The following is a 13,046-nucleotide window of genomic DNA, read 5'->3' as shown; positions in this document are numbered from 1 at the left end:
ATCGGATTTAGATCAGGGGAAATTGAAAGTTATTGAGTAATCGATCCTATTCGTCAATTCCGAGTACGAGGTAAGTTTGTATGTGGTAATTTCATTATTAATACATATTAAATGCTTCAATATTACATAAGCTGTGATATGAGATTACAAAGATTGTTTGAATTGTGAATAAGATAATATGGATGTGTTCAACGATGAAATCAAAAAGTGAAACGTCCCAGTTGAACCTTAGGAATAGTTTAGGATTGCTAGTGACATGTCATTAGGCTATTGTGTTGGCTTCAGGCTATGATATTGGCACTACGGGTGCGAATGATACCTTGGTTTGGCTACGGGCCATGGTATAGGTACTCCTAGATAAGTTACCTTGATTTGGCTACAGGCCATGGTATAAGTACTTATCGATTGAGATCTTTGAGTATCCGAATTCTATTACGAATGGTTCAACGGGTAAAAGAATGACGTGGTTGAGAAAGAGGTTAGTACGAGGTGATACAGGTACGCATAGAACCTATTCGAATATTACAATGAGAAAGCTCAATGAAATGATATTTAATCATATTTTAGGACTTGAGAAAGGTTTGTGTTAATGTGATGTTGATTTGGTAATGTGTACATGGTTTAATTACATTTATTTGATGAATTGAATTACTAATTTACGAACTTATTAAGATATGAAGCTTACTGTGTGTTATTTGCTTATTTTTTATAGATAATCAAAGCTAGCTCGAACTAGGAGATCGTCAGGAAACGTCATCACACTATCGATCATTTTGTTGGTACTTTTGAAGCCTTGTATATATGGTATATGGCATGTATAGTCTAGTGTCATTTTAGTATGTTTTGAGTTATGATATTAGCCATGTGATTTGGCTTGTTAATGATGTAAATGTTGGTGTGTTTTTAGCCATTTAAGTTGGCTTAAATTATGTGTTTGATGAGTAATATATGTGATGTTTATAATGCCTTATATGTTAGCTTATCTTGGTATGTTTTCCATAGTTGTTAATATAGCTAAATGATTGTTCATTTGGTTAGTTATTAGTTGATGTATTAATGCTTTAAAGTTGGCATATTGTGTTTGATTTTGAGATGATGAATTGGTATGTTTTGAGGCATGAAATAGATGATAACATGTTGAGAAAATGTATTTAGAAGTTAAGTAAGTTTGATGGCTTTGGCATATTGATTTGGTATGTTTTGGTTGTGGAATTGAGTAGTTAAGTGGATGGTTTATAAATGGTATAAATTGTGCATGAAATAACATGTTTGGTTACTCATATATGTATGGAAATGATGAAATTTGATGTGGTTTAGGTATCCTTGATGAGGGTGAGAAATGTGGCTTAAACCAAGCCTATTTTCCCTCCATACGGTTGAGCACACGGGCATGTGGATCAACCACATGTAACATATGGTCTTGGTACACGACCATGTGACCCTTGGGAAATAATTAAAGACTCAAGTCAGTTTTGAGCACAGCCTAGACACACGGGCATGTCTGATGGCCATGTAAGGCAACAGCCTTGGCACATGGGCGTGTGTAGCCATTTTGAAGGGTACACGGGCTAGACACATGGGCGTGTGGTCGGCCATGTGACCCAAGTCAATAACTAGTCTAAATTTTACACAGCGTGGCACACGGGTGTGTCCTCAACCGTGTGGTGCAAGCCAGTATGTATGCCCTATTTTCACATGGCCTATAACACGGGCGTGTCTTGTGGCCGTGTGAGGCACACGGCTTATTCACACGGGCGTGTGACCCTTATAAGTAAGAAAATTTTCTATGTTTCCTAAAGTTTGCATACATTATCGGTTTAGTCTCGGACCTCTTTCAAGCATGTTTTAAGGTCTCGTAGGACATTATAAGGGATAATGTAAATGCGTTGAATGGATTTTGATTATGAATGCACTAATATATGTGTTATGTATGTGAATGATGTGACTTGATCAGTAATGCCTCGTAGCCCTATTCCAGTGATGGATACGGGTTAGGGGTGTTATAGGATCCACCTCCCAGTCACCTTACTACTACTTCTGCTATTACAGGAGAGGACCTCTCCGAGTGATTCACCTATTTCGAGCAGTGCTACTTCGAGCGGTTCGACGATATTGACGTGACTTTGCAACAGATCTATCAGCATCTCCATATTTCTCCTACTAAGCCTCCACCACACAATCGCGACGCATCTCACGAGGACAATCACTGATCTGTTTTGTTTTCTATGTTTTCTTTATTTTATTTTCAGTTGTGCTTTTCTTTTTCTTTTTGGTTGTTTTGTTTTTATTTCTTAGACTTCTTTAGTTTATTTTTCTTTTGAACTATATTTTTATTTTGATGGCTATTTTCTATTTGAGTTTGTAACATTTTAATCTTCTTTTTTATTTGTGTTATTTTCTTATTAGTTTGCTCGGAACCATGCATTACATTTAGATGTGCCCACAACTCCGGTTTTCACTATTTTGACGATTTCATCCATATTCAGGGCAGTTTCAATTTTCTCCCTCTTTTATGATATTTTGCTTATTTTATGCTTATAAATGTTTGTACATTGAGGACAATGTACATCTTAAGTGTGGGGAGGTTGTTTATATAATTGTGATAAAATCCCTGAATTATTTGTTGTGTTTAAGTATTTTCTCATACCTCCATTAGTGTGATTTTTTTTCGATTTGGGATTTTTAATTATTTTGTTTTTTAATTAATTTGTAGATAAACATGATAGAGTCAAGCATGATAAGTTGTATTTTCAGAAATAAATATTTTAGGTTGTTTCCTTGAATTGAGGTATTATCTTGAAGTTTTAAATTTGCAAGTTTGACATCAAAACCATGATTTTTTGTGAGATTTTGAGCCTATGGAGCATACACTTTCCATGCTCATTTTATTATTGGTTATGAGTGTGTCAACTTGATTTGTTATTCTAGAACTTGCTTCGATTATGCATGTCGAGACCACACCATTGATTTGATATACTGAGATGGTAGAGACACTTAGGTTTTAACCCACTTAACCTGTTAAAAGCTTACCCATTGAATTAACCCTTAATGAACCCCGTTGAGCCTAACACATTTTTTCTTGATTAACCTATTAATGTTAACCCATAACCCATATTTTCGTTGTAAATTCTCATTTTATTGATTCCCTTTTTGTCGAGATTTGATTTGGTTAGTTACCTAAATATGCCCCATTATTTGAATTGTTGAATCTTTTTATTGTTCTCAATAATAATAATAATAATAATAATAATAATAATAAAATTAAAAATTAAAAATTTTAGTTGATTGAGCTTGAATAATTAATTTAATATATTTTTGAAAAGCTCGTTTTTATTCTTATTTATTCTTGATTGATACAGTCTTTTTTAGTTCAATATTTAATTATTTTTCTAATTTGGTAATGTATCAACTCGATCTCGATTATAACTAACTTTTCTGGCCTTTTTTCCATACCCTTAACTTAAGCCCTATTACAACCTCTTCAAGACCTCTTTATTGGTGTGTCTTCTCATTTTATAATGATGGAGATTTGATTTTCAAACAAGCTTATGCTAATGACATTTCTTGTTCGACTATTGAGTGCATATTTCCTGAACCTTAAACACTTTGAGTGCTTTGAGTGATTTTTTAGTGAGGATGTCAATTCTTGTTGATTTTTAATTAAAGGTAATTACTTAAATAAGGGGAGACACCTAGGTTTTCGTGCTTTAAAAATTTCGGCCTGGATTGTTTGAGTCTTTAGTGCCCTTTTAGTTGAATTGCCAATGCTTGATTGTTTGCAAATTATTTTGAGACATTATTAACGACAATGAAAATTTGAGAAACGTTAACTTTAATGTAGGTTGAGGATTTTGCTTAAGGACAAGCAAAAGTTTAATTGCGGGGATATTTGATAAGTGATAAAAGTAACATGCTTTAATCCTATTATTAATGTGTTTTTGGATGATTATTTATGCAAATTCATGAATTTTATACTCCTAATCCTTTAAATTCATGTTTCTATACTTAGGAGAGCATTTCGGAGCAAAATAAGCGAAAAATGAGCGAAAATTAGACAATTAGAGCAGATTTTAAGAGCCACACGGGTTGGACACATGGCTGTGTGAGCCACATGGGCATGTGCCAGACCGTGTCAATTTTGCGATTCACATTCCAAATACGCGGAAAAGCGCAATTTTTAGATTTTTTGGACATTTTAAGACCAATAAATATGAAATAGAAGAATAGAATAGGGTGCCATCAGAGATTATTGAAGAAAACAACTCGAAGAACACCATTGAAGCCGACTCTGAAGCAGATTTCCATCAAGATTGAAGACCTCCTTTTAATTTATTTCAAGTTTTTTTATGAGTTTCTTTATTTCTTGTGGTTATATTATCTTTGAGATATTTTTATTTACAATTATGAACTAATTTTCTAGATATCTAGAGGAGATAAACCCTATGATTAATTCTGTTGTTTAATTTCTATTTTACATAATAACTACTTAAATCTTGTTCTCAGTTATGCGTGCTTATTTCTTGTTTTAATATTATCAGAGTATTGATTCATGTTTAATGTGCTTAAATCAGAGGAGGAAAAATCCCTATTTAAAAGTAGATCTAGCATAATTAAGTGAAGTTGCATGTAATCTTAAAAATAGGACGACATAAATCTACCGGATTAGAATTAAATCTAATAGGGGAATCCTAGATCAAGTTAATGCGATAATAGGGATTTTAATTAAAAAGAAATTTCAATTAATCAATCTAGAGTCAATTGCTCTTAATCTTGAAAGAGATAATAGCATAATTTAAGGATTTCTACGAATCAAGATATTAAGTGAAAAAATTGTTTAATTCAGATTGATAATGACAGATGAAGTTTAGGTGGATTCTTTCCTGAGTATTGGTTCGCTTCTTAGTTATTATTCATTTATTTTCCTAGGTATTGGTTCGCTTTTTAGCTATTATTCATTTATTTTCTTGATTTATTCTTTACTGAGTTCTTTAGTATTTATCGATAAGTGCACTTGCCTTTGTCGTATTTTTAGTTGGTTTCGTGACTATCACCAACAATCTTTACTAATTAGTGAATTATTCTCAAATCAAATGCACTTTCACCGGAACTTCAAGGAAAGTGTGAGCAAAGACTTTTCATTTGCATCTCAGCCCAAAATCGTTTGTTTGTACTGGTGCTACTTAACTCTGATTTTGTTTCTTTAAAATCTATTACTGACTTCATTCATTTCTCTCAAACAAAATAACAATGGAAATGGGTTTTCAGTTAGCGCTTTACTTCATCCTCCTATTCCTCTTCCTGTTCCTTTTATGCCCACTATTACAAGCAGCAGAACTTCAAGAACTTGCCTGTGGAGAAGAAGTATGTGGAAATATTACAATTCCATCCCCTTTTGGAATCCGTCGCAGCTGCTATGCAAAACCTTCGTTTAGAGTAGCTTGCAACGAAACCCTCAATGGGAAAAAGCCTTTCATAAACGTAAATGACATCGATCTGGAGGTACTTGGTTCCTTATTTTCGAACTCCATTCTAATCAGCTATCCAGTTACTTACATTAATTGTGAACATATAACCGAGGCTAGAGTGAGTGTGAATCTCTCAGGCACTCCATTTTTCTTCTCAAGTGACATGAATTATTTCGGGTCAGTAGGTTGCGAAAATTTGGCTACTATATTAAGTAACGGAACTGATTCACTCGGCGGCTGCATTCAACCAAGGTGTGTCGATGGTGCTTCTGAATCTGGCTGCTTTACTGAAATTACTGGAAATCTCACTTCCTATACCGTAACCATGACAGCCATGTATCCTGACAGCAACAGATGCGCATCTGCTTTCATCTTTAGCATGGACTCTTTCCGTAGTGTTTACCCATTGCCCACTGGCATCAGTATTAAAACCACGCATGTCCCCGCCGTGCTCAACTGGGATCCCACCTATTGCGGTGGCGCAGGTCAGCCACGCGCTGTCACTTCTATTGCTTGGCTTTCATTTTTTCTTCTTTTAATTCAGTTAATATATAGATTTTGCTAAATGTTTAAAATCAGTCTTTAGAACCATTAATTTTATGAGTTAAAAAAAATTAGAGGTTTTAGTGTCATTCATTTTGTATATCAATATTTTTGTTTTTCAAAAATTTACACCTGAAAGTTTTTAAGGCCAAAAAAAGTTATACCTAAAAGTTTTTGTATTTCAAAAATTGAGTTAATACGAGATTAAATTAAATTAAATTATTACGTTTTTAGAGGAGTTAAAATTAAAATTTTATATTTAATCAGGTATTAAAGTGTTTATGTTAATTTTGGGAGAGGAAAAAAAGGTGTAGTTTACTAATTTGTTCACTCAATCAGGGAGATCAAGGACACCGTTGGCTTCATGTTGGTTTTATATTTATATATATATATTTATATATTTCATTACAACATGGTATATATTTTAATATTTTTAATATTTTTGTATTATGCTTTGGTTCATTTCATAATTTACATAATTTTGTTTATAATGATTCTGTTTTAAATCTAAGTTCATTTATATTGGAAATTGAATCATTACTTCCTTAAAAAAATTAAGAATTTAATAGTTAGAATAAAATTAACAGGTATTATGTAAAGAGAGAATTTATCTTGGATTTAATGTCACAAATAACACACAAATTTAATTAAAAAAATTAGTCAAGAGTAACACAAATGTATGAATGCTTTTATTTCCTACAAACATTGGATGTGCAGTAGATTTTGCAATTTACACCCTTTTTGCTAAGCCCGCAGGATGCGGAAGACCAGCACTAGGACCTATCAACTTCCACACCTATAAGGTAGAGTCTTGTGGGAATGTTACTTTTCACTACCCTTTTAGAATGGACCAAGATGATCCCAATGACGATTGGTTTGAAGTAATTTGTATCAAAAACGCCAATGGAAAAAAAGTGCCTTTCTTAAACATAAATGGCATGAATCTGCAAATGCTAGACTTTAATTTTTTAAGTGGCACCGTCATGGTCAACCATCCAATAACTTACTTCAACTGTCGAAAAGGCCACCGCAATGGGATGAGTCTCAACCTAACAGGCACCCGCTTTTACTACTCAGATATCGACAACATCTTTTGGTCTTCTGGTTGTGGTAATTTGGTTACTGTTTTCGGCAACAAAGTAGATAATCTTATAGGCGGATGTTTGCAGTCAAGTTGTAAGATTAATGATGAGACTTCCTCTATTGATGGTTGTATTGTTAATATTCCTCAGGGTCTTAGTTCATTCTACGTAAACATGAGTAGTAAGCTTTATTCTAGTGATTATAGGAGGAACAGATCATGCGAATTTGCTTCCATGATTTCTTATGACTATGATCTGACCTTTAATGTAAGTAATACGACGCATGTCCCAACACAACTGCAATGGGGCACACCAATATTTGGAGTGTGCCAGTTGAATGATAGTTTGAACACTTCTTGTACATCCGATGGTAAATATTGCTGGTCGAGGTTGAGCTCTAATCATCTATGTGTGTGCGACAGGGATATCCGCGTCGGTTATTTGACGTTATGCAAAGGTATGAATTAACATTTTGTTTTAGGGAACTTTTCCTTGTATCTATATTATCTTTATTTATAGGCATACCTCAATTTAAAAATTATTAAAATATCTTTTTATATACAAATTAAGTTATATAATTTAAGGGTATTCTCATATTTTTTTATTCTTATATAAAATCTAACATTTTGTTTAATAAAATTAATTATTTTTAAGTTTTTATGGTTCGGAAATGAAATAGTTTGTTTGAAATTGAATAGAAATTGAAAAAAATCAATACATTCTTTATACAATAAATGTTAATGTTATTATAGTTTAAACTTTTTTATTCTTTTTAATAGTATAAAGACTAAATAGATTCATATAATAATAGACTAATTTGACCCAATCAGATATTATAAGGAACTCTTGGATACTTGAATCAAATTATATGATAATAACTTTTTTTTATTCAATTTGTAAATGACAGACGGGAAATGTCGGAATTATAAGTATTGTCGCATTTTTTGTTTGACTACCCCTAGCTACTATTGCTCGTCGAAGTCTTGCCCTCCTCATTATGAATACAATAGTACGGGATTTCGTTGCGAGCGCAAAATACAGACTCAAAACACTCGTAGCTTGACAAGCATTATTGTAGGTACGTGTTAAATTTACACTTTTCATTTTCAAAGTGGAATTATTATGATTATTAGATTATGTCAATTCAAGCAGTGATATATTTACTTTTGAATGTGTTAGAATTAAGTGACCCAAATTCTTATTTAAATAAAATACGATGGAAAATAAAATAAAAGTAAAATCCATATTTTACTAGACTTCTTTTATTTTATTTTAGAATAAGGTTTTTAAACCTTATTAAACTCCATCTATTTTATATTGATTAGGATAAGGTGTTTCAATCCTACTAGAATATGGCTTTGCAAGCCTATAAATAGACATAGTCTATTCCTCTTGTATTTGAGTAAAAATTTTTCGACATAGTGAATTTTCTTCTCCTCTGCCCGTGGTTTTTTTCCCGAAAGGGTTTCCACGTAAAATTTATGTGTTCTTTATTTTTATTTATTTTATTCTATTTTATTTTTCACAGAATGTGTGATGCAGTAACATTTACTTGACATTAAATTTGTAAAAAGCTCAATATCAAAACAATGGATGGTGCAATAAGGTTCTCTCAGTGTTCATTTAAAATGAAACTTTATTGAAACATTTTCATCGTTTTTTAACGTGTATCTGAAGTTTCAATTTTACCTTTTAACTATGTTTCTTATATCTATATAGGTTGCAGCACTAGTATTGGGACACTATTTCTACTACTCGCAACATGGAGTATGTACAAATTCCTCAAAAGAAAACAAAAAATCATGCTGAAGCAGAAATACTTCAAAAGGAATGGAGGTTTGTTATTGCAACAACATTTGTCTAGCAATGAAGGTAATGTTGAAAAAATTAAGTTGTTTACTTCGAAAGAGATGGAAAAGGCGACCGATCATTATAATGAGAACCGAATCCTTGGTCAAGGAGGTCAAGGGACTGTTTATAAAGGGATGCTAATAGATGGAAGCATTGTGGCTATTAAGAAGTCCAAAATGGTGGAAGGAAAGAAATTTGACGAAAAGAAGGTTGAACAATTCATTAACGAGGTGATAATTTTATCTCAAATTAATCACAGGAATGTGGTTAAGCTTTTAGGGTGTTGTTTAGAGGCTGAAGTTCCTCTATTGGTGTATGAGTTCATCCCAAATGGTACATTATACGATCTCATTCGTAACCAAAATGAAGAATTACCATTGACATGGGAAATGCGTTTACGAATTACGATCGAAATTGCCAATGCCTTGTTCTATTTGCATTCAGCTGCTTCTGCTCCTATTTATCATCGAGACATCAAATCTAGTAACATACTTTTGGATGATAAATATAGGGCAAAAGTATCAGATTTTGGAACTTCAAGATCAGTTGGACTTGAAGAAACACATCTAACCACTCGAGTGCAAGGAACTTTTGGATACATGGATCCAGAATATTTTCGAACAAATCAATATACAGAGAAGAGTGATGTTTATAGCTTTGGAGTTGTTCTTATTGAGCTTTTAACAGGACAAAAACCCATCTCCGCAAACCAATCAGAGCCAGTGAGAAGTTTGGTATCTTATTTTTTGCATTCAATGCAGGAGAATTCCTTATTTAAAATTCTCGATCCAATGGTAGTAAAGGATGGTCCAGAACAGGAGATTATGGTTGTGGCTCTGCTAGCAAAAAGATGCTTGAATCTTAATGGAAAGAGAAGACCCACCATGAAAGAAGTAGCAATGGAGCTGGAGATTATTAAAGCTTCAGGTGGAACTGTTATTGAAGACTGTGGCGATGAAGAATCTGAAATAGATGACATGATCCATTCATGGGATACCAATCCTAGTAGTTCAATGTCCAGGACAATTACAACCGACAGTGTAACTTTTCCGTTAAATTCATCTTTCTAGTTTCCAACACTCCTGAAACAATTTATCTTGATTGATAGTCTTTAGCTTTTGTATTTGTCACACTGGTGGAGTCTTGTGGTTGCCCAAGAATTCATACTTGTTTAACTCAATGTTATTTTATCTCTTGAAGGTATTTCTTACACAAGTGCTGGATATGTTTTTTTCTTCTTTTTTTTCTATTGCTAAGTCGATGAATTTATTAATTAAAAAGACCTCCAAACAGGGATACAAAATCCAAGGGTACCATCAATCGAAAGAATGGTAACCCTAATTATCCACATCTCCTTTTGCTCTTCTTCTTCTTCTTTTAATATCTGAAGATGAAATAAGAAGAGGTGATTAACTCATCACAGTAATAGTAAGCTTTTATTGAGTTGAGAACAACTAAAGAAAGCACGGGATATTAACAGAATCCAACATAACCTCATCGCCATTTTTCTTCGACGCTTACCGCTCTTTCAACTACTCTCGAACCTTCAATTTCAACTCCTGTCGGAACCCCTCTGATTGGTCATATTCTTCTTCACATTTTCCCTACAAATAAATATACTAGCTTAGTCCGTTCTCTTGCAATAAAAATAGAGGGGAATTGGATGGGACAAGTCAGCAGTAAACATCCAATTCCATAAGAAGTAACATCTAAGTCGAGAATAATTTATTAAAAATCATAAAAATAAAAATATTAATAATTATAAAATATGACAATTGTTTTTAGCCTAACCCGTAGATTGAAGTGATTTTTTACCTTTTTCAGATAAATATATTAATCGATTTTTAGTCCAACTGAATAGTCCAATCTAACTTCAGCATTGCATTATAATTTTTTTACTATTGGTTTAAAAAAACTTTTCAACTATTGAACATTAAATATATATATATATTACTTTTAATTAATTATATACATGTACATATCAACGTTTCAAGAAATTCATATTGTAATTTGCAACAAATATTGTAGCTCGAATAACATATTGTAATCTCCACATCGACAGTAATTTTGTATATAATCGAGCATATGATCTTATTGGCATCAATCATCCATTTATGCATAAATATAAGTTGTGACTATCACATATCAAATTCTAAAATTAATCAATTGTATTTGAGTACGAATCACACATAGCTAGTGATACATTTAAATATCCTTTTTCCATTCTTCTAGTTACAAATCAATAGATATAGCATCATACATTTAAAGATCTTTTCGCCTTGCTCGTAGAGGACTCAGATGGATCTAAGGTTTCTGATACATAATACACACAATACATACAGACCATTAATAGCCACAAACACAACAAAAATCAAACAAAAACGCAAATCTAATCTAGCTCCTATTAAGCCTAAAATTTTGACTAGTTAAGTTGAAACTTAAATTTTTTGATCCAATCTCGTTTTGTTACTTGAAATTGATTCTAAATATTTAATTAATCACTTTAGGACAGATCTAAACCACTTAAAACACCTAGTAAGTTAGAATTAAATTTTCCGGAATATCACCCAACAACGCCTTGAAGAAAAATTGTCAAATCTTTAAAATCTTTTAATGATTTGTTAAAGTAAGATTAGAAGCCTTTTAATCTAATCAAAATAAATTAAAAATCACTTAAAAATCAAAATTTAGTTTGGAAATCCAAATTTTGCCATTATTAATTTCAAATTTCGACATAATCCATTAAACTAATAAAAACTCATTCTATAGAATCAAAGAGTTAGGTTTGAGAGTAAACAGAAAGTTTTGGTCCTTGCAAAATTTTCAAACAACGAGCATGAAATAGGGAAGAATTGCGTTTTATGATTAAGAGTTACAAATCCCAACTCTTTTAATTTCTGATCAAATTGTTTGCGGGCAACTCTCAACTTTGCCCTATTTTTGAATTAGTCCTCTTTTCTAATTAAAAGCTTTTCTTGATTCCTTTTCTTTTTCCTTTAAAATCCATTTTAAGGTAGGTTACATAATTCTGAATTCCGTACCAAATTTTGGACTATAATTTTCGAGAATTAATCCCAAGACTCAAATTGAAAACTTGATATTGAAAACCTAATTTACTAAACTACTAGGCCAAATTTTGAGATGTATCAACCAGACCTAAGTGTAAGTGTGGAATTTATAAGCCAAAAGTGTATTGATAGAGAAACACAATCATTTGATGAAGCATTCTCTTCTACACATTGGAAACAAGCTGCTCAACAAGAGTATGATCCTCTCATGAAAAATAACACCTGGTCATTTGTTCCTTTACCACCGGGACGAATTTCTATTGGCTGCAAGTGGTTGTTTAAAGTGAAGAGGAATTCTGATGGACTACTACTAGGTACAAGGCTCAATTAGTTGGCAAGGGCTACTCACAAGTGGCAGGCCGTGAATACATAGAGTCACAAATACATTCAGTGTAGTTGTCAACCCCATCACCATCACAGTTATTCTATCCTTTGCAATTACTAAAGGAGTAAAGGCTAGAAACTCAGACAAGTTGACATGAATAACGCTTTTCTCAATAGAGATCTTTTGAGGAAGTTTACATGATGTGACCTCCAGGGTATCAACATCAATCTCGGGATCAACAACTGGTTAATTTGCAAGTTATATACGGCTCTTTATGGCCCTAAACAGGCTCTAATCGCCTGGTTCGAGAAGCTAAAGGTGTATCTTATCTCAGCAGGATTTGTTGTGGCTAAGTCAGATGCATCATTGTTCATCAGACAACTGGGCCTGAAGTTATCTATTTGCTGATATACATTGATGATATACTTTTTACTGGTAACGATGATGAAGCTATTGATTTGGTTGTCAAAAATCATAATGTTACCTTCTCTCTTAAAGATATGGGTTGTTTGCATTATTTTTTGGGTACTGAGGTTACGTATACTAATCAAGGTTTGTATCTTAGCCAACAAAAGTTCATTTTGGAGCTTTTGGAGAAAAGTCAGATGGCTCAAGCTCATGGTGTACCTACCCCTACGATTAGCTCATGCAATTTTTCGATGTCATGAGAGAGTCCTCTTCAAGATGAGGGCTTGTATAGAAGTCTTGCTAG

The 13,046-nt window shown here is 32.8% G+C and overlaps 1 protein-coding gene across 1 annotated transcript; it reads left to right on the top strand.

Annotated features, from left to right (window-relative positions):
- The first annotated feature begins 5,098 nt into the window (after window positions 1-5,098).
- Window positions 5,099-10,156, top strand: LOC128280786 (wall-associated receptor kinase-like 6). Its single transcript, XM_053019247.1, has 4 exons — window positions 5,099-5,950; window positions 6,765-7,547; window positions 7,998-8,168; window positions 8,810-10,156. The coding sequence occupies exons 1-4, from the start codon at window positions 5,248-5,250 to the stop codon at window positions 10,009-10,011; spliced, it is 2,859 nt and encodes a 952-aa protein (XP_052875207.1). The 5' UTR covers window positions 5,099-5,247; the 3' UTR covers window positions 10,012-10,156.
- Window positions 10,157-13,046: the final 2,890 nt, after the last annotated feature.

Source organism: Gossypium arboreum, chromosome 9, assembly GCF_025698485.1.
Source record: "Gossypium arboreum isolate Shixiya-1 chromosome 9, ASM2569848v2, whole genome shotgun sequence".
Classification (NCBI taxonomy): Eukaryota; Viridiplantae; Streptophyta; class Magnoliopsida; order Malvales; family Malvaceae; genus Gossypium; species Gossypium arboreum.
This window is presented reverse-complemented; position numbering and strand designations above follow the sequence as displayed.

Coding starts and splice junctions, on each gene's coding strand:
- LOC128280786 (XM_053019247.1), top strand. CDS start 5,248: ATGGAAATGGGTTTTCAGTTAGCGCTTTACTTCATCCTCCTATTCCTC. Junction 5,951..6,764: donor CACCTATTGCGGTGGCGCAG/GTCAGCCACGCG, acceptor CTAAGCCCGCAG/GATGCGGAAGACCAGCACTA. Junction 8,169..8,809: donor CTTGACAAGCATTATTGTAG/GTACGTGTTAAA, acceptor ATATCTATATAG/GTTGCAGCACTAGTATTGGG.